The 22,040-nt window shown below is 47.7% G+C and overlaps 1 protein-coding gene across 4 annotated transcripts in view; it reads left to right on the forward strand.

Moving 5' to 3' along the window:
- Window positions 1-22,040, forward strand: part of ADCY6 (adenylate cyclase 6) — a 48,343-nt gene that overhangs the window by 15,154 nt on the left and 11,149 nt on the right. For all 4 annotated transcript variants that reach the window (XM_079966570.1, XM_079966572.1, XM_079966573.1 and 1 more), the window contains 10 exons: window positions 641-799; window positions 2,373-2,514; window positions 3,262-3,390; window positions 15,430-15,455; window positions 15,669-15,816; window positions 15,955-16,052; window positions 17,779-17,866; window positions 18,705-18,821; window positions 19,321-19,482; window positions 20,492-20,667. In XM_079966570.1, the coding sequence (XP_079822696.1) occupies window positions 641-799; window positions 2,373-2,514; window positions 3,262-3,390; window positions 15,430-15,455; window positions 15,669-15,816; window positions 15,955-16,052; window positions 17,779-17,866; window positions 18,705-18,821; window positions 19,321-19,482; window positions 20,492-20,667 (1,245 nt within the window). The remainder of the gene's footprint in view (window positions 1-640; window positions 800-2,372; window positions 2,515-3,261; window positions 3,391-15,429; window positions 15,456-15,668; window positions 15,817-15,954; window positions 16,053-17,778; window positions 17,867-18,704; window positions 18,822-19,320; window positions 19,483-20,491; window positions 20,668-22,040) is intronic.

The following is a 22,040-nucleotide window of genomic DNA, read 5'->3' on the forward strand; positions in this document are numbered from 1 at the left end:
TACCTGAAGGAGCGTCTCCACCCCCATCGTTCAGCCCAGACACTGAGGTCCAGCACCGAGGGCCTTCTGGCGGTTCCCTCCCTGCGAGAAGCCAAGTTACAGGGAACCAGGCAGAGGGCCTTCTCGGTAGTGGCGCCCTCCCTGTGGAACGCCCTCCCACCAGATGTCAAAGAGAACAACAACTACCTGACTTTTAGAAGACATCTGAAGGCAGCCCTTTTTAGGGAAGCTTTTAATATTTGACATTTTAATGTATTTTTAATCTTTGTTAGAAGCTGCCCAGAGTGGCTGGGGAAACCCAGCCAGATGGGCGGGGTACAAATAAATAAACAACAATAATAATATTGTATAGCCAAAGCTTGTCTATTGGTCTTAGATTATTTTGTTCTTGTACCTCCATCCCCACCTTGGCAACTTGCAGGAAGTTTCATTGCCCATTTTAACATCAGCCGTCACCCTTAAGGGCAGTGACCTGTTTTCTTGTACCCTGCATGAATATGACACTTTGTTGATGGTATTATAATCAGTCTTCCCCTGTACACAAGACACAGACTATGTTTCTTACTTCACACAAGTGAATTCATGGGTGTATGAAGAGGGGGAGGGGTGCTTTGACAATTCCTTTCCTCATGCTTTTCAGGCTGGTGCGTGAGGTGACGGGGGTGAATGTGAACATGCGTGTCGGGATCCACAGTGGGCGTGTACATTGCGGAGTGCTGGGGCTACGCAAGTGGCAGTTTGACGTCTGGTCCAATGATGTCACCCTGGCCAACCACATGGAGGCTGGTGGCAAAGCTGGGTAAGTCCAGTCCCCATAAAGGCAGGGGTAGTAGTTGCCAGTGGTCAGGCATGATAGCAGTAGGGAGTCCTGAAACTTGTGGCTGAAGAGCCACAAAGTCTCTGTCTTTGGAGTAAAAGGAGGGGAAAGTTGGGTTGGTGGAATTACGAAGAGGTGGCTCCATAAAGAGGAATGAGTTGATAGCTGGAACTGTAGGGTTATGTCTGTTGCCTGAGACAGATCATGTGGAGGTGAACAGCTTGTACATGTATTTGTGGGTAGGCAGGAGGAGAATTTGTGAGCTCCCCCTTGACAGATGTCACAAGCACTGTCCAATAGGCGCCACCTTCCCTGTCCCAAAGGCCCTGCCCTATCCTTGATGCTTGGAAGTGGGGGTTGCTGTTATCCAAAAAATGGGGCAAGAGATGTGATTATTTATAAACAGCAGCCATTGTCCCGCTGCCACAAAGATGCATTTTTGCTGGGGCAACGTTGTCTGACCACCTCAGCCACCTCCACGTGGCTCTGCCCACCTCTGTGCCAGGAGAGGCCCCATAGTTTTGCATAAACAAGCAGCTTGGTTTGGCCAGGACTTCAGCTTGCTGGTGGTCATGGTCTTGACCCAAGGGTGGGGAACTGGATCTAAGCTTGCAGGCCAAGCTTGACAGGTGGGTACGGTGGACCACCCTGACAAGCACCTGATAGCAAGTGGCCCAATTCAGCCCTCATGGTTTGGAGTCAGTCCTTGCAGGCAAAGTCACTGCCATCGGCTTATCCCTGGCACTCTTGCAAAGCCCTGTCTCCACTGCTTGAAGTGGCCTTGCAGGCCACAAATGAGGGCATGTGGGCTGGAGTTTCTCCACTACTGCATGGGCCAGGTGTGGTGAAGGTGACCAAAGACTGGGAAGACTTCCATCTCTTCCCTTGAAACTTCTCCAATGGCTTTTCCCAGTCGCCGCCTGCAGCCTCTTCACACTTCTAGTCCCTTCATTCAACACTCTTGACCCCAACTATCTCCCTTCTCATCTCCCTTTCTTGCACCCATGAAAAGCCATCTGTCATTGCCTCCCCCAGTCCTGTCTCTGTGGCTTTCAGCCATGCTGTTCCCTGTTCCCGCCTTAGTTCCTGAAGACACACTTTCGAGGCTTTCCCCTGATATTCAGCTTAGTCCACTTTTGTATTCCCTGGAGTCCTATTGCCACCTCCTCCAATTTTACTACCCACCTACTTAACCTTTCTGTTCAATTGCCCATCGAACCTCCCATGAGAGTTGGGAGATTCTCCTTCATTGGAGGTTTTAAAGCAGAGGTTGGATGGCCATCTATCACGTATGATCTAGTTGAGATTCCTGCATTGCAAGGGGTTGGACTAGATGACCCTTGGGGTCCCTTCCAACTCAGCAGTTCTATGATTCCATGATTCTAGCCTCTTGCTCTCCAGCTTCGTGGGCAGAGACCAGACCACTTACATGTCGACCGGTATCTTCTTCTTCCTCTCGTGCATATTAATGGCAGTTGTAGGTTTGGCTCAGAGGGAGTGGGAGAGGGGGGTCTCCACCAGATGACTTGGCTGAGTGACAAAAGTTCTGTGCTAGGCGGATCCACATTACGCGAGCTACGCTGCAGTACCTGAATGAGGACTACGAAGTGGAGCCAGGGCACGGGGGCGAGCGCAATGCCTACCTTAAGGAGCACAACATCGACACCTTTTTCATCGTGGGCTGCAGCCAGAAACGAGTGAGTCCTGGAGGGGCTGGGGAGTGGGGAAGAATATCACAGTCATTTGCTCTTGTGCAGGGGTCACAAAAGGCTTTCCCACCGTGGCTCTTGGGCAGGTGCCCCCATTTCCTCTGTCTTTTTAAAGGGAAGCCTCTAGCCCTCCTAGAAAAAAAGTTATGGAGCAAAATGTGAATATACCTTCTGAGGTATATTTTTCCTGGTACTGAGATAGGTTCCCTGTTGCTTTTAGACTGCAAATGTTTGTGTGTGTAAGTAGAACCAATACTGTGTGATCCCTCAGAATCACAGCAGGACATACCTCCCTTCCATTAGTAAGTCTGAGGTGGTCAGGGGTGGTAGTCTCTAAATTTGTGTTATGCCACATTCCCCACGGCAGCCATTGTGTGTTATGCAGTACCGCCCCAGTGGTAGCAATTTTGTGACTGGCGCTCCCAGAATACTCTCAAAATTTGATATGTGTCCCATGGCCCAAAAAAGTTGCCTCCCCCCCCCTTCTCTAGGGTGTGGAAGTTTAGAAGAACTACCTGCCAGCCAGCAGGGCGCTGCTTATGCCCTGTAGGTGTGGTTCACGGGGAAGGTGAGCATTCTGCTATCCAAAGCTGGAGCAGTGGAAGCTGCAACTCTGGCCGGCCAAGATGAGCTGCCTTATTCCAGGGGAGGGTATTGGAAAGGGCCTCCCCCCTCCCCATGCCCCCCCCCAGCTTCTTTGTTTGCACCTCCATGGCCTGTTTTTCTCTCTGACAGAAAGAGGAGAAGGTTATCTTAGCCAAGTTGCAGAGGGCTCAGGCCAATTCTACCGAAGGACTGGTGCCTCGCTGGGTGCCTGAGCGCTCCTTCCCCCGGACGAAGGACTCCAAGGCCTTCCGACAGATGGTGAGTGCCAGCGAGGGACAGAGAGAGGGCTTGCTTTGGGCGCACATCCAGCCAAGAGGGTGGGAGCAAAAAGGCAACCGGGCTTGTGATCACGTTACACACCTGCTTGCAGGTCCTGGGTGGGTAATGGTCTGTTGTGTACATTTTACACTATTTATTATCCTTAATAAAATCCTAAATATTGAAGGGATGCGGGTGGCGCTGTGGGTTAAACCACAGAGCCTAGGACTTGCTGATCAGAAGGTCGGCGGTTCGAATCCCCGCGACGGGGTGAGCCTCCGTTGCTCGGTCCCTGCTCCTGCCAACCTAGCAGTTTGAAAGCACATCAAAGTACAAGTAGATAAATAGGTACCGCTCCAGCGGGAAGGTAAATGACGTTTCCGTGCGCTGCTCTGGTTCGCCAGAAGAAGGCTTAGTCATGCTGGCCACATGACCCGAAAGCTGTACGCCGGCTCCCTTGGCCAATAAAGCGAGATGAGCGCCGCAACCCCAGAGTCAGCCACGACTGGACCTAATGGTCAGGGGTCCCTTTACCTTTATTATCCTTAGAGAAAGAGGCGGAAGCCCCCACAAGGGCCTGCTCTCATGAATGTTTGAGCACAGGGGGTTGTAGCCAGCTTAAGAGTAGACCTGTTACTCTTCATGGACCTAAGTTAAACCATGTCTTAATTTCAGTGGGTCTGCTCTGAGCCAGGCTAGCATTGGCTACAACCCATAGTGCCCATGGCAAAAGCCTTGCCTGTGTGGGCTTTTCTGACTGTGTGGCAAGCTGGTCACATGGCAGCATGTGCAGGATCTGGTCTCTTCGATTCTTATTATTGGCGCAGATGAAGCTGATGTCTCTTATTGAGTCCAGTATTAATCTACTTTGCCCAGACTGATAGGCAAAAGGACTTTGGGTGGGGATCTTTCCAGGGCCGCTTATGTGAGCTCCTTTTACTGGAGAAGCTGGGGAGACCAGGGAGAAGAGTCGGTGGAGGAAGATTGGAAGAAATTTAAAGACTATTTACAGAAACATTGTAAAATTAATAACTGTTAGAAGGATGTTGGAATAATATTATATGATTTTAGCAGGAATGATATAAAGGATTTGGGAATAACTGACTGTTAATTGGTGAAAGGAGGAAAAGTAAAGTTACATTATATTAAGATAATTTACAGGACTAAAATTTTAAAAGAGGGAAAGGATTTGCTGAAATGGATAATTGATCTAGAATACAAAAAAGGGAGGTGTGAGGAGGTCAAGGAAATAAGCTAATGAAAGATAAGTAATGAGAAGATTTGCTGTATTTTTCTTTGCGTTTTTGTTTCTATTTAATGGATTTTATTTTTCTGTTTTTTCATATTGTGATGTGTTGTTTTGTTTTTGTTTAATGTGGTATTTTTATTTTTTTCTTTCTGTAACCTTTAAAATTTTAATAAATATTATTTTTAAAAAAGAGAGAGAAGCTGGGGAATGAGCATGGCGAAATCTACGCATATAGAGCCTGTCTCCGCTGCCATTTGGGCTGCTTCACACAGGTTCCTGAATGCCGGCCCAAATGGGAAAGGCCTTAAAACATCCTCAGAGTGCTTGAGAAGGGAGCCACCAATAACTCCCCTCTTTGGTGGCCTGGGTGGCGCAGTGAAGAAATCCGTCTTGCTTGATTCTGCAACTTGCGGTGGAGCAAAGGAGACAGTATGTGCAATTAAGGGAGAGGATTTTTCTGAGGCTTCTGTGCATTAAGGCTGTTTATAGGTCAGAGCAGCACCTTGACTTGTGCCAAAGGAGTTGGCCCAGAATGAGGGGGATGGGGATAGGGTGGGAGTAGCTGTTTTAAGGCCATAGGCCATAACCATAAAGTTGCTTCCAGTGCAGTTGGATTACCAGCCATAAAACCGAACGTGTCACATGCCAGAGTTACAGTTTTACCCCACTTGCAGCAAATTGCATCCATGAGAACCAGGCTGTTACTGATCCTAGCAGCCGAGAAAGCAAATAATGTCCCCACCCTTTATGTGATGTACAGATAATATATTTGATGCTCAACAAGCAGGCTGTTTTTCTCTTTTCTGGCATGAGCCAGTTGGAGGCTTTGGGCTGAATCTGCTCACGTAAATTTTCTAAGATCACGAGGATGGCATATATATATATATATAATGTGGAAGGTCCTCCTCTACCTCCCTCCCAGCTCAACGTAAACCTACCCACGTTACAAGAACTTCCTTGGAGACACTGTTCTTCATGAACCCTTTTGCCATTTGAAGTACAGTGGTGCCTCGCAAGACGAAAATAATCCGTTCCGCGAGTCTCTTCGTCTAGCGGTTTTTTCGTCTTGCGAAGCATCCCTATTAGCGGCTTAGTGGCTTAGAAAAAGGGGGGGAAAGGGGGAAAACTCGCAAGACGTTTTCGTCTTGCAAAGCAAGCCCATAGGGAAATTCGTCTTGCGAAGTGCCTCGAAAAACGGAAAACCCTTTCGTCTAGCGGGTTTTTCGTCTTGCGAGGCATTCGTCTTGCGGGGCACCACTCTAAATTGAGGGCAGAATTACTTGGGGTACAACCTCCTTGGTGGTGGAATCCAAACTCTGGAAGTCCCTCCCAAGGGATATTCACGCTTTCCCTGATCTCTGTTAATTTTTGCTGCTGTTATTGATTTAGGCTGTGCCATCCCAGGCTGCCCTCAAAGTTGGAAGAGAATCTCCCACCTTCCGCTAGCTTTTGGTCATTGTTTATTGCTGCTAACTTCATTGATTAGTTCTTGATTATTATTATTTTTAAAAAAATTAAGCCCCCTCTTGAATTATATTTATTTGGGTTGTTGTTGTTAACCACTGTGTTAAGGGGTGATATGATAGCCATGTTCAAATATATAAAATGATGTCACATAGAGGAGGGAGAAAGGTTGTTTTCTGCTGCTCCAGAGAAGCGGACACGGAGCAATGGATCCAAACTACAAGAAAGAAGATTCCACCTAAACATTAGGAAGAACTTCCTGACAGTAAGGGCTGTTCGACAGTGGAATTTGCTGCCAAGGAGTGTGGTGGAGTCTCCTTTTTGGAGGTCATTAAGCAGAGGCTTGACAACCATATGTCAGGAGTGCTCTGATGGTGTTTCCTGCTTGGCAGGGGGTTGGACTCGATGGCCCTTGTGGTCTCTTCCAACTCTATGATTCTATGATTCTAAGATGCTTTGGCTCAAAAAGGCAGGATATAAATTTTCTAATAAATAAAAGCCTAGATCCATATGGAGATATTGAGTAGCACTGCTTTTTAACTTTGGAGAGGAACTGGCTTTTGAAATGAGATGTCAGCACACCAGATGTCCAAGAGTCTGCTTGGGTGTTGCAGCAGATGCGAAGAAGCATAGGGAATCTCCTCCATGTGTTTTTTTGAATATGTGTGTGGAATGAAGCCTGCTGTCTTTCTGTCTAGAAGCACCCTCCATGAGGTCAGCAGAAGGGCAGATAAGTAGACTACACCACCAGCACAGATCCAGCTATTTACCCTGTCAACCTTTTGGAGGCTAGCTGACCAATGTTAAAAGGAAATCTATTGATACCATGCAGATAGGGGAGATCTGATGTGTTGTGTCAGCACATCATATTTTCCCTTGAGATAATCATCCTGAGAGACAAGCTAATTGGACAAAGGAGGTGTCAAATATCCTACAAACAAGAGAACAAAAATACTTTTAGCCTTCTTTTTTTGGAAAAAAAAGTTATGGAAGGAATTGGGGTTAAAATAGGACAGCATTGGTAGAGCACATATGCTGCATGCAGATGGTTCCTGGCATCAGTCCCTGGCGTCTCCAGTTAAACAGATCAAGTAGAAAAACCTCTATACCAGTGTGGTGTAGTGGTTAAGAGCAGTGGACTTGTAATCTGGTGAACCGGGTTCAATTCCCTGCTCCTCCAGATGCAGCTGCTGGGTGACCTTGGGCTAGTCACACTTCTTTGAAGTCTCTCAGCCCCACTCACCTCACAGAGTGTTTGTTGTGGGGGAGGAAGGGAAAGGAGATTGTTAGCCGCTTTGAGACTACTGATAAAGCGGGATATCAAACCCAAACTCCTCCTCCTCCTCCTTTTCTTCTCCTCCTTCTTCTTCTTCTTCTTCTTCTTCTTCTTCTTCTTCTTCTTCTTCTTCTTCTTCTTCTTCTATCTGCCCGAGACCTTGGAAAGAGACTAGAGTTGATAGTGCCAGGCTAGGTGTATAAAGGGACTAAAGAGCAAGTATGGAGTAGCAGTTAAGAGTGTTGGACTAGGGACTGAGAGACCAGGGTTCAAATCCCCACTCAGCCAGGAAGTTCATGGGGTGACCTTGGGTCAGTCACCTTCTCTCAGCCTAAGCTACCTCACATGGTTGTTGTGAGGATACAGTGGGATAGGGGGAGAACTGTGCTCACAACCGAGAATTCCTCAGAGCATAGGAAGGATAGAAATGCCAGAAAGTAAATTGGCTTTCTTGGTTCCTGAATACCTGGGGCCCAGCTCTCTCGGGGGGGGGGCACAACAAGGGGCTGAGGGAAGGAAACTCTTTCATACTTCCAATGGACTGTGTAAGCAGGCAGGAATTGGGTACCATCCCCATGTCACCCCAACCCACCCACCCTGGCTCCATGTTGGCTGAAACAGGACGATTTCCAAAATGTCTGGAGACCCAGATGTGGAGCAGAGCTAAAAAGTGCAGCGTTCTACAACTGGAGAATCACAATTGACCGTTTTATCTGAAAACTGAATGGGTGGAGGCATAGTGTGGATTCTTAAAAGTCTGGCCTCAGGTGAAGAAATGTCTAGTTACAATGCGGAATTTGAAGGCGTTGGGACTACATGGCTTTGCCAAATAAATCTGAAGCATTTGGGTTTCTTAGGCTGTTTAAGAAATACAACAGCTATCAGGACAGAAGGTGCTTGCTTCAGGAACTAGGAGGATTATTTTGAAGCATTAGGGCTGAGGGAAACATTCACATGTGAAAGAGCATTTATTACAGCCCTCTGGATTGTTTTACCACAGAAGGCAGGAGCAGAGTTGTGGGGAGTTTGTTCCTTCATGTGGAAAACAAGTAGAACAGTTCTTCTCCATATTCTGTGTGTAAAGGGTTTTTGAAGTGGTGGCTTTTGTGGGGAGCGGGAGAATGTCCAGATTCTCTTTTTATGGCTTGTTGGTTGGGTGGGTGTGTTGCTAGCGGCCATTCTGAGCTGGTGGATTTTGCCTGGGGCAGTTTCAGTGCAGGTTGTTTCCAATCAGTCACTCACCCGAGCAAGAGGTGAGGTGAGCAGCTAACTAGGAAGAATTTTGTGCCTGATTTACTCTGGACTATCTTGCTTGGGTGGCAAGAATGAGAGTTGCTTGTGTGCTTATTTGGTGGGTAGGGGAACCTCCCAAGGTTTTCTGGGCATTCATGCAGCAAAAGCCTGAGCCCTTTCTGCCCTTAATCCGGTGTTTCCCAAGTTACCTGCTGATAAGTAGGGCACACCTTTTCCCGCCTCCATTTCATCTGAACAGATTTTATGTTGAGAAAATGTGCAAAAGTAAGAGGAGGTCTCTTACTTCTCAAAGGAGGTCACCCCCTAGATTTCTGTGCAAGACCCTGGTGCCAGTGTGCAAACCTGTCTTTGCTACTCAGGCAGAGATGTAACTGTTGGCCTCCTAGTGGGTGAGGAATTCTGCCATGTCTATCTATACATAGAGTGTATTTACATGCTCCAGTTGCACCCAGCGGAGTGATATAGCAGAACTAATTGCTCCTACTAGAGGCTGCTGTGAAGGGGCAAGGCAAGGTCTATGAGTTTTATTCAGCTAGGTCCTACTCGGTGTACACCAACTGAAATTAACCAACCTTTGTTAGTCATGGCTGTTAACTTCAGTGGGTCTCCTACTTTGAGTAGGAAAAGTATTGTATACCACCCAGTGAAATTGTGCAGAGTTGCAGTGGATGCATTTCCTTTGTTGCCAAGTTTGGTGCGGCTCAAATTACATAAATTGTTAAATTTATTACATGGCACATGGTTTAGGATTTACTGATCTAGCATTGGAAGGAGTAATTCTTCCCCTCCCTGTTAATCATCCACATTCCCCCCCACCGCCCCACCTCCCAGTATATGAAGTTTAGGCTGGGTCTGCCTATGGAGCAGGATGAGGTCTCCAGAGCTGGTACATGTGAGGCTTGCAACAAAATATACAGTGGTACCTCAGGTTAAGTACTTAATTCGTTCTGGAGGTCCGTTCTTAACCTGAAACTGTTCTTAACCTGAAGCACCACTTTAGCTAATGGGGCCTCCTGCTGCCGCCGTGCCGCTGGAGCACGATTTCTGTTCTCATCCTGAAGCAAAGTTCTTAGCCTGAGGTACTATTTCTGGGTTAACGGAGTCTGTAACCTGAAGCGTATGTAACCTGAGGTACCACTGTAGTAGGATTGAGTGTTCCTGTTCAGGATCCTAACCACTTTTTACCTCTTCTGTTCCCACTTCACATGCAACTGGCCAGCATTCTCTGCCCGCTGAACATATTTGGGCTGCTTTGAAGGTGTGTTTTTTTTAAAAAAAAAATTATACTGGCAAACTCTGGGGTTCTTCTGTATGTTTATGTGTGAATGGTGCTATTTTGACTACACAAGGGGTGGGGTCACTTCTGTATGCTGCCCATGTAATAAAAGAAGCATAGCTGAGAAGAGATCCATTTTAAGACCAGCTCCTCACCTACTTTCTCTGTGCATTGAGTGCTCTTCTATGGAAAAGCTTTCAAAACCGTCCCTTCCCCTTTTGCTTAGAGTCGGTCTGCTCTGCTGCCTCCGTTCTGCTGCAGGTGTCGAGCACATCTCAAAGAGAGTCTTGGAGGAAGGTCCCCTTCTGGACCCAGTTTCCTTCTCCTGCTATCAGCCGCCACAGCCACCAGCTATCTCTCTCTCACCCTTTTCTTCCCACCCGCCGGCACGCCTCACCCTTGGTCTTTCTAGGAGAACTGGAATCTTGCTTCCCCTGAGTCTTTCCTACTTCCTTCCTGTGACCTCGGCACAATGCCCTGCTTTTCTAAGTCTCCCTCCTCCCAGCCCTATTTTGCTTCATAAATTGCATGGAGCATTGTTATAGCAACAGTTGTTGCACATTGGGGCAGCTATTGTTCCCAATTTGTGTGTGACAGGGAGGGGGAGATTTTGAAACTAACATGGCTGTGACCATTATCTTGATGTGCTGGCTAGCTTTAAGACTTTGGAAGCATTTTTTTGTATATAAAAAAATAAGTTACTACATGTTGTTTGCTTTGCGAGATTCTCACAAAAAGTCAAGGTGACAACCTATTTAAATAGCTGGGATACCTCAGTCGGCAGAGCATAAGAGACTTAATCTCAGGGTTGTGGGTTCAAGTCCCATGCTGGGTTGGACTAGATGACCCTTGTCCCTTCTAACTCTACAGTTCTATGAGTCTATGAACTGAGTGAGGCTTTAGCATGAAATCTACCAGCTTCTGGAGAATCCTGAGAGCCTTGGCTTTTATTTTAAACAAAACGAAAGCAAGTTTGTAGCCCCCACAGCTCATGTGTGAATGAGAAAATACAGATGGCTAAGTTTTCGGCTCTCCTGGCCAGGGTGTGACCCACAAGACCCTTTTAGCTGATTACCAATGCTTAAGCAAACTGTATGACATTTTAATTCTGAGTTTCTGCAGAATGACCTTGGCTGTGCCTCTACACACTTGTTCCACGGCTATGAGGGCCCTTATTGTTAGATGTTGATAACTTTATCACAGAGCCTGACCGCATCTGAAGGGATCCAATTGTGCCACAAAATATACTCCCAGCCCACAGACACGTTTCTTGAGAATAGATGGCAGATCCCCCGATACTGAAGCTGCCTTTCCCTGGTTTCAAAACCAAAGTGTTGGGTTTTTTTAAGTGAGACTTCATGCATTGCAACAGTTGTTTGTTTTCACTGCACCTTCCTTTTTCTGTGTTGGAAAAATCCCATTTGCCCTACATAAATAAAACATGGTTGTCTAGGGATTTTAAACACTGTCAGCTCCGCATTGAGGTTGGTTTTTTAATGCAATATCTATCCAGACTTCTTAGTCTAAGAAATGATAGATCATAGAGACTATCTCAATTTCTGGCAATAGAAAACTTCTATGCAGAACCTTGTAGCCGCTACCCTGATTTCAAAAGTGTAAAGTGTGAATTGAGCAAGATTTTAAGCCAATTTGCATAATTCCAGAGTTTTTAAAAACCCACCACTACCACTTAATGTGCTCTTCTTCATCATATTGTCAGTTTGCTGGTTGCTAAGGGACAATCCGTGGTGTTGTGTCATTCACTGTGAAGGGTTGCTGTTACTTTGTTGATTGCACGATTGCAGGTTGTTGCTTTGGCACTGGTTGCTCAGTGGGTTTTGTGGTGTGGCATCTGTTGCCATGGCATTCTTTGCATCTTAGGAGGATCTTCATTAGCATGGGAGGAGGAGCAACTCTGCCAGTGGTGGCAGCCCATTGTCTGACATGGTTTGGTAGTGGCTGATTGGTTGCCACGATACTGGTGGCTGTTGCGTGATCTGGCAGTGCCCTTTGCTCCCAGCACCTGTTGTTGTGGTTTAGCTAATTCAATACAGTGGAATGGTTTGTTGGTGGTTCTGGTGCCTCAGGAAAGTCTCTGGGCTCAGGCTTTGACTTGTGCTAGGAGCCTGGGAGTGAAGCAGTTTGGGGTCACTTCAGCCCTACATGAATTTCTGAGTTACCTTTTCCTCTAATTATGGTTGGGTCACTTCCTGCTCAGATTAAGCCCTACTTGGCCAAAGGCATGAGGGCAAAAAACTGTGTTGTGGCCACCAGCAACACCCTTTCCCCCAATGCCCCACATATCTGCTCCCAGGCTTCTCACATTCAGGACTGGAAAGAGATTAAAAGTGTATTCAGCTGGATGATGACCAAGAACTCTGCATGTTGGGGATGTCGCAAGGCGGGGCCAATGTTCCTTCAACCCATACACAGTCTGGGCCCTTATGAGTTTGACTCAAGTGCCTGAACAGGACTTTAGACTTACGGCTATCCCGTTGAAGAGGAACCTGTTAAGAGGCTATTGGATTCCTGAGGGGCCTTGGGCAGTTTGGGGCTAGTGTTTCTGTCAATGCTTTGCTCTGTGGAACATGGAGGTGACTCAGACAGGTGAAATACCGTATTTTTCGCCCTATAGGACGCACTTTTCCCCCTCCAAAAATGAAGGGGAAATGTGTGTGCGTCCTATGGGGCAAATGCAGGCTTTCGCTGAAGCCTGGAGAGCGAGAGGGGTCGGTGCGCACCGACCCCTCTCGCTCTCCAGGCTTCGCGGACCTCTCCGCAAGCAGCAGGAGCCAGCGCTGGGCTCCCACGGCTTGCAGAGAGCTGCCTGTTTGGGGGCTGGGGTCGGGGGAAGCTTGGGCCTCCCCAGCCCTGCGCCTGGGGGAAAATAATTTCCCCCCCTTTATTTCCCCCCAAAAAAACTAGGTGCGCCTTATGGGACAGTGCGTCCTATAGGGCGAAAAATACGGTAGTCATTCCCACTAAAAAGAATCCATTTGCTCCTTGGTTTGCTGCACTGGCTAGCATGGTGTTGGCAGTAGCGAATCCAACCAAACGCAGGTAACTGTTCATGATTGCCATTATTGACACAGAGTAGATTCAGTGAAGGAACAACACTTCCCCCTCACCGTTGTAACCTCACAATGCCATCCACTGGAGGGTATGTGACCTTTTCCATCTGAGCCCCCATATCCAGGTGTTAAAGACTCCCCAAAGGCCAGCTGCGACTTATTTGCTAATCATTTCAAAGGCAGAATTGCTCATATCTGCACGGACTGGAATGCCTCCTTTACTGCCGTCTCTGTGATCATGTTCAGAACACCACTGAGTCACATTTTGTCGCTGAGGCCTGAGGCCATCGACAGGTTGCTATGAGGGATGGGGGCAGCCTGTTGCCTGGGTGCTCAATCCTTGCCCTTCCTGGCTCATTACATCTGCCTGGGGCAGTTTCATCTGCTGGGTCTAGGGGCTAAAAATGTCTCTTTCTGAGATAAGACTACCTTTTAAAGAAAATCAAGGTATTACCATTTTCCTGCATTGCAGAGGGTTGGAATAGATAACCCTTGGGGTTTCTTCCAACTTTACAGTTCTATGATTCTGTGACCATCCTTGATAAAGGGCATCCAAAGATTTCCTCCTCCGCCCCCCCCAACATTACAAACATTCCATTTTGGGGCAAGGTTCTTGAACTGAAACTCAATCCAGACAGGATGGAGCTACTATGCATGGCTTATCTGACCAAGAAAGTGTGGTTCAGCCTGTTCTGGCTGCGGTTAAGGATTAAATCTGTAGTCTTGGTATGCTATTCGGACTGACGTTATCTTTTGGTGGAGAACCCAGTGGCTTTCTCGGCTTCTGGATCCTTTTTGCCACCTTGGTTGGTACACCGGATGTGATTTCTCCTTGGCCGAGATTCCAAGCTGCAGTTTAGTATGCACTGATAACATCCCATTTTGATTATTGTATTTAGTGTGCTATATGAGGAGCCCCCTTAGAACCTTCAGGTGGTTTAAAATACTGAAGATTGCGGCTGGGAATTTGGGGTTTTGATTGTCTCTCACCAGTTTTGAAAACAACTGTGCTGGCTTCCTGTCTGCTTCTAGGCACGATTCAAAGTTCTGGTTTTGACCTTCAGGTCTCTAAATGATTTGGGTGACTTTGGAAGCCCATTTTCAAGTGCTCCCTCCATCTAAGGAGAGGTGGGAGGGGAGCCAAGATGGAACTTTCTCTCTGTTTCCACCCTGTCTTTGAAATGTGTTCCGCAAGAGAGATTTGCCTTGCACTGACTTGGTTTATCTTCTCAGCACCAGGTGAATACCATTCCCTCCCCCCAGGTCTTTTTGCTACTACTGTGTCCTGATCTTATGTGGTTTTAATAACTGTATGTTATGCTCTGCTGTTTTAATATTTTACGTAGATATTTATTATTATTATTATTATTACTATTATTCATATTTTATTTTTATCCACCTTTTCTCCAAGGAACTCAAGTTGGTATTGGTGGTTCTTCCCCTCCCCATTTTATCCCAGTTTAGGCTGAGAGGTGGTGACTAGCCCAAGGTCAGCCAGTGGGTTTCATGGCTGAGTGGGGATTTGGTCTCCCAGGCACTCTAACCACTATACCACATTAGCAGTATTTTGGTGAAGCAATACTTAGCAGGATTTTAAACAACTCTCCTCCCAACCCACCAGCTGATTGACAGGTGTGTGTGTGTGTGTGGTTTGGGGGATATGACCCCAGAGCCCTAATTGGACCCCCTAGTGGACCAATGCACTGGAGATTCCCCACCGCTCTCTTAAATAAATAAATAAATATTGCAGGTACAGTGGTACCTCAGGTTACATACGCTTCAGGTTACATACCCTTCAGGTTACAGACTCCGCTAACCCAGAAATAGTACCTCGGGTTAAGAACTTTGCTTCAGGGTGAAAACAGAAATTGGGCTCCAGCGGCGCGGTGGCAGCAGGAGGCACCATTAGCTAAAGTGGTGCTTCAGGTTAAGAACAGTTTCAGGTTAAGAACGGACCTCCGGAACGAATTAAGTACTTAACCCGAGGTACCACTGTATTTTAAGACTAATAGCATTCCCTCACAGTTGTTAGCCATTTCTGCACTTTAGACATTCACAGTAAAGATGGCATGATTATATATTAATATTCTAAAAATATCACAAGTTCTACATTTTTTGTGCATGTGTATACAATTTTCTTAAAATCTGCTGTGAACATTTGAACACTTGAATGATATCCACACTGTGGAGAAGTCTTCTAGCAAAGATCTGATGGGCATTCATGCTTTTGACTTTCTGGTGTCTCTTGAATACTGTTTTTAGGCCAACAGGCTTTTGCAGCTGTTTAATTAGCCAGTCACTTGGATGATTTTTTGAATTGTTTTTAATGGCTCTTAATATTTTGTTGTTGCAAACCACCCTAGTATTTTAAGATAAGGTGGTACAAAAATACTTTTATGAACAAATATAAATATCTGTTTCCTCTCTGTGTCTCCCTCTCCTTTCTCAGGGTATTGATGATTCCAGCAAAGACAAGTGAGTATCTTGCCTCTCTCTTGGGACCCTAGCAGCGGGCAGGGAGGCTGTGCCAGTTAGAGCCCCTTGCCTGTGTTGTGACAGTCTGGGAGCTGATTGTGCAACGAGTGGAGAGATGAATATGGGGGGAGGGACTTCACCGGCAAGGCTTGCTTTACTGACACTTGATGCCCCCACAACTAGTCATAAAATTGAGACATCTGCCTCTTGCAGCCGAAGCACGCAGGAGGCCCTGAACCCTGAAGATGAAGTTGATGAGTTTCTGGGCAGAGCCATTGATGCTCGAAGCATTGACCAGCTGCGCAAGGACCATGTCAAACGCTTCCTGCTCACTTTCCAGAAGCCAGAGTTGGAGAAGAAGGTACCTTCCCATTTGCTTCTGGAGTCTTCAGCTTTCAATCTGGGCATGGAAATCCCACACTTCTTTGTTCCAGTTCAGGCAGAACCACCCCCACTCCCCGCTGGTAACTTCCCTTTCTCTTGTCTTTCTACTCTGCAGTATTCCAAAAAGGTGGACACCCGCTTTGGCGGCTACGTGGCTTGCACCGTGCTTGTCTTCTGCTTCATTTGCTGCATCCAGATTGTCATCTTCCCGCAGTGAGTGACACATATGCAAGAGTACGTTCGTCATGTACTCTTTCTGCAAACGTGGTACATATGCATTCATGCCCATGTGTGTGCCTTCATGTGCACACACTTCACAGGATCCCAGTATGTGCAGTGGGTCTGCACCCTACACTTCTCCATTGCTGCATATGGTAGCCATAGGCGAGGTAAGGTGGCATGTACAGATGCATAATAATAATAATAATTTATTATTTGTACCCCACCCATCTGGCTGGGTTTCCCCAGCCACTCTGGGCGGCTTCCACAAAGACCAAAAATACACTAAGATGTCACACATTAAAAACTTCCCTGAGCAAGGCTGCCTTAAGATGTCTTCTGAATGTCAGGTAGTTGTTTGTCTCTTTGACACCTGATGGGAGGGCGTTCCACAGGGCGGGTGCCACTACCGAGAAGGCCCTCTGCCTGGTTCCCTGTAGCTTTGCTTCTTGCAATGAGGGAACCGCCAGAAGGCCCTCGGCACTGGACCTCGGTGTCCGGGCAGAACAGTGGGGGTGGAGACGCTCCTTCAGGTATACTGGGCTGAGGCCGTTTAGGGCTTTAAAGGTCAGCACCAACACTTTGAATTGTGCTCGGAAACGTACTGGGAGCCAAAGCACACCTAGTTCTCATAAAGGCTTATTATGCACTACTTGCCATCATGTGCCACCAACAGATGCACAGGACCCTCAAGCCGCTGATTCCCAATCCAGGCACACCCTGACACTGTGGAAGAAATTGAGCCAGGGGAACCTCAAAGTCATAGGAAGCTGCTTTCTACCAATTCCAGCTATTGCCCCCTTCTTGCTCATTATTGTCAGCTCCAGCTGGTGGAAGCTCTTCGAGATTTCAGACGATCCCTGCCTGGAGACACCAGGGATTGAGTCCGGGACATCCTGAATGCAAAGCAGGTGTCATACCACTAAACCACAATCCTTCTCTCAACTCCATCTCCTTGTACACAAGTGTGGAGGAACGCTGCTTGAACCAATGGGTTTCAATCCCTCATATATTTAGCCAACTCTGCCTGGATTCCAGTCAGTAAAGTTATTTGCTGCCACAAATGTTTTAGGGGAAGAGGAGGGAAGAATTTCATTTGCAGTTATTAGGGAGCATAGATGTGCTGTCTGTCTGCGAGTATATTTACACTTTGAACCACGACACCCAAGTTCCCCCTCTCACCTGTGTTACACACCTGATGCAGAAGGGGTCGGCAGATGCCACGTGACAACATTGTGAGAAAAGGCGATATGCTAGACTGATTAAATGGCTAATTTGGGGATATCACTGAGCGAAGGAGGGGTAAATGGGAAAGTGGGGAGAGCACAGTCTGTGGTTGTGGAGGTTTTTGCTTTGAGGCTGATTCTTAAGCAAAAAGAGGAGGATAAGTGACTTACCAACACAGCCAAACTTGTCTTGGGAGTCAGGGGTCACCACAAGTGGAAAACCCACACAATACATTATTTTAATTTTTTTAAATTTAACATTCTGTCTTCCAACAATATGCACAATATTGTTAACTTACGCAGTACTTCTGCCTTCCCCGCACCTGGGGCCTGGATCTTGTTGGGACCACAATTCTGTCATCCCTGACCATTGGCCACACTGACAGGGACTGGTGGGAGTTGGAGTCCACCAACATTTGATGAGTGGTGGAAAGCTACACGCGTTATGGTGTTCTCCTGACTGGTGGGGCTAATTCTGCCTTGTCTCCCCACAGCTCCCCTCTGATGCTTGGCGCCTACATCAGCATCTTTGTCATCCTGGCCACCATCCTTTTCGTCTGTGCCATCTACTCCTGCCTTGGCGTGAGTGATTTTCTCTCATTGGGACCCCATGTCTTTGTGACTCATGACTATCCCAAGGACAACCTCACCTTCCCTCTGCCAGCCCTTGGACCCCACCTGGGAACACCCCTTATGCCTTTTGAGGGTGCAGTGTGTGGGTTCAGTCTGGTTCCATGTGCAGCTCCTGGGTTTTTGCCACAGCGTCACCCCCCTGCCCCTTAAGCCCTTGATGTGCTGGGCTGAGCAGACAGGCCTGCTGCCCTGGTGTCAGGCTCCTGTCCATTTAAGGGTGAGGAAAGGCAAAGCAAGTCAGCAGCCAGGAGGAGGAGGGTCCCTTAGTTGTTCAGGCCAATGAACAAGTTGGGTCTGGAAGGTTTAACATGGATCTGAGAGTATCTTCTGACCACCTCTGGCCTACTGTAGCTAAGAGGCTTTCTGGCTAATCTCCCTACAGTTTCCTCCTCAGACCAGTCAGAACACAGGAAGCTAACTTCTATACCATGCCAGACTATTTGTTCTCCCGGTGCTGCCCTGGCTGGCAACTGCTCTCTAAGGTCTCTCAAACCTGGTCTGTTCAACTGGTCATGCCAGGGAGTAGGCCTGGGACCTTCTACATACCAAGCAGGAGCTCTGCCCCTAAGTGCGCAAGCTAAATCCCCACCTGTTTTCGCCTGGGTTCAGAACCTGCTGTGGGTTGGAATGCTAACACCTGATTCTGGTGTAACCAGGCTGGTGCGGGTGAGGGGTTAGTCAAGGCTTCCACTTTCCTGGAGCCGTCCTTTGTTCTAGCCTCTTGGGCATAACAGGGTGTGTGGTGGTGGCCCCCCCATCTCATACGACCTCTCGTGACTCCCTACAGCCTTTTCCAGCCGCCTTGCAGCGTGTCTCCCGCAAGATTATTCAGTCCCGAATGAACAGCACGATTACTGGTGTTGCTGCCATCCTGCTGGTCTTCATCTCTGCTTTTGTCAACATGGTATGAAGGTTGGGAGAGGTGGGCAGGTCTTGTAGTGTGGTGTGATGTGGGGACAGTTGAGAACCAAGGCGATATGGGAAAGAGCACAAAGGATGCTCTAGGCTGGAGATACACACGAGAGAGAGAGAGAGAGAGAGAGAGAGAGAGAGAGACTAAAGTGGTTTGAGGGAGTTATGCACACACTTCTCATGTCCTGCTGTTTCCCCGGATCAAGCAGGTGTTTGGAACAGTGCAAAATTGTATTTACCAGTGGGCAAAAGTGGGAAGAAAATATACATTATGAGCAGCAGTCCCACTTCCAACCCTCTCCGAACCTTCAACTCTCCGAAGAACCCTTTGTCTGTCTCCGGCCCCAGAGTCCAGGCATTGGCTCTCCATTATCCTGGTTGCCCTAAGTCTCTGGCATTGGGTGGGATCGGGCAAGTCCAGAGCAAACAAGAGCAGCATTGAGTTCCCTGTCAGCCCTACATAGTTGGCCATTTTTCCCCCCTCAACCCAGTTTGCTTGCAGCCGGCTCCGCCTCCAAGACTGCGCTGCCGGGTTTCTCAACATTACTCCAGCCGCCGTGGGGCCCTGCCACCTACATGCCCTCAACTACTCGTTGGCATCAGACACGCTGCCCTGCCAGGGGAATGGTGCTTCTAGCTGCAGCTTCCCTGAGGTATGTGTATTTCAGAAAGATTGGGGTGTGTGTGTGTGTAAAGAGTTGTGGGTGGGACTTGGGGGTTCAGTCACTGGGCCTGGGGTCAGCATTTACCTCTAAGTCCAAGGATGGTCTCTCCTCCCTTCCGGCGTGAAGGGCAATGGATGGAACACAGTGCTCTAGCCAGAACAGTCAGCTCTGAATTGGTTCTGTCCAGTGATTTCGCTCAGTGATTTCGCTCTGTGATTCAGCTCAGTGATTCAGCTCAGTGATTCAGCTCAGTTCAGAGGCTGGCCGCATCTGGCTGTGCTCTGATGTCCATCGATCCCACCTTCGTCGCCAGTGTTAAGTTGTGGGTTGACATAGCAGACGACACAGCGATTTCTCCAAAGCAGCTCTTTATTTTGTAAGCTGGAATAGAACTGACTGCAAACAGCTCAGCCGGCCTGCTTTTATAGGCAGCCGGCTGTCAACATTGTAGCAACAACAACCCAGGGTTTCCCGCCTAAAATAACTGACGTGGACCTGAGTGAAAACTATCTACAGTATCCCCCTGCTGGCCCAGGGTGAGAACTTCAGTACATAACAAGTGCCTTGATATCTTGTGGGTTTGTGGCTGTGACTGGGCCTTGAAGGTTGCTCAGGTGCAAAATCTGAGGCGGGTGGCATATCTGTGAAGACAGGAGGAGAATGTAACACAAAAGGATCCTGCTGGATCAGACCAAAGGTCAATTGACTATCCTGTTTCACACAACCCAGGTGCCTATGGGAACGCCACAAGCAAGGCACGAGGGCGATGATCTACCCTGGTTGCTTGTCCGTGGATAGTGGCTGTTGGTAGAACCATCCTCCTTGAACTTATCTAATCTCTCCTTTAAAAAAATCTTGTGGCAGCAAACACTATCCAAATTAAGAGTGGGGAGAAGGAGAGGTCACGCTTGTCTCAAGGGAATGAGTGTGGGCTTTGGGGAGCACGTTTAGTTGTTGTAAGGGGCATTCTGACATCTCTATCCTTTCCTCCCTGCAGTACTTCACTTACTCGGTGTTGCTGAGTCTACTGGCTTCCTCTGTTTTCCTGCACATCAATAGCCTTGGGAAGCTGGCGTTGCTGATAGGGATGGAGGTGGTGTACCTGGCCGTGGCCGAGGGCCCCCAGGGGGTGTTGTTCAACAACTACGACCTGCTGGTGGCTGCTAATGCCCTGTAAGAATCCCCCCTCTCCTCTGGGACTGGAAAAATCTCAAACCTTCAGCCCTGGGCCTTGAAGTTGTCTGGGTGATTTAAAGTGGGGAGGGTCTTCCAGCTTTCACCCTGCGCTTGTTTTCTTCCATGTTGCCCTCAAATATAACTTTTCCAAACAGCCATGAGTAACCAAGAGAAAATGGACCCAGCTACAAACCACCACAATAGCAAATAGCACCAGAAACAAAGATGATCTAGCACTGTCACTTTACACCAGAGGTGGTGGTTATGTGGCCCTTCAGATATCAGCTGAATTGTGGATTCCCAAAGGTTCTCATTCATGCATAATCTCATGAGAGGGGCTTCTTATTCCTTTGGCACTTTTCCCACTTAAAAGCAAAAACCCAGCCAGCTCACAACATAAAAAATCCATAATTGGCGCTGGAAGATAAAACAATATGCCCTACAATAATTGACAGACTTATTCCATTTTAACATATGTCATCTACAATTACAATATTATATAATAAGTTCATTTTGCCGCTACTGCATAATCCCGTATCTTATTATGCTGTTCTTTAATCGTCAGGAGCTGTAACCATTCTCCTTTTAGCTCCTTATTATGCTGTTCTTTAATCGTCAGGAGCTGTAACCATTCTCCTTTTAAGATCGTAACAGCTGCTAGCAAGTAATAAATCATATCCTTATGTTCTTCCTTCACTGACCCTTCCAAATAATCCAGCAAGAATATGACCGGATGCAGTGGGACTTTGTATCCAAAAATTCTTTCAGAATGAACTTGAACCCATTCTTCCTGAATATTTCTTGACTTGTTCATATTTCTACCATGTGTGGAAAAATAAGCCAGCAAGCCATCACTGGGCAAACAGCTTCTGTATTTTCTGTGCCCACCTCCCCCCACCTTGAGTGCCCACATCTTTTTCCCCACCCAGGGAGAGAAGAGAGCAGCTTCCTCAGGAGGGGGGAGTTTTAAAGCAGAAAAATCTATTTCTGGGTGAAAGGAGTAAGAACATCCCTTCCCCTGAGAAAATAGGTAAAGGTAAAGGTACCCCTGCCCGTACGGGCCAGTCTTGACAGACTCTGGGGTTGTGCGCCCATCTCACTTAAGAGGCCAGGGGCCAGCGCTGTCCGGAGACACTTCCGGGTCACGTGGCCAGCGTGACATCGCTGCTCTGGCGAGCCAGAGCCGCACACGGAAACGCCATTTACCTTCCCGCTGGTAAGCGGTCCCTATTTATCTACTTGCACCCGGAGGTGCTTTCGAACTGCTAGGTTGGCAGGCGCTGGGACCGAGCAGCGGGAGCGCACCCCGCCGCAGGGATTCGAACCGCCGACCTTTCGATCGGCAAGTCCTAAGCGCTGAGGCTTTAACC

Source organism: Podarcis cretensis, assembly GCF_951804945.1.
Source record: "Podarcis cretensis genome assembly, chromosome: 2".
NCBI lineage: Eukaryota > Metazoa > Chordata > Lepidosauria > Squamata > Lacertidae > Podarcis > Podarcis cretensis.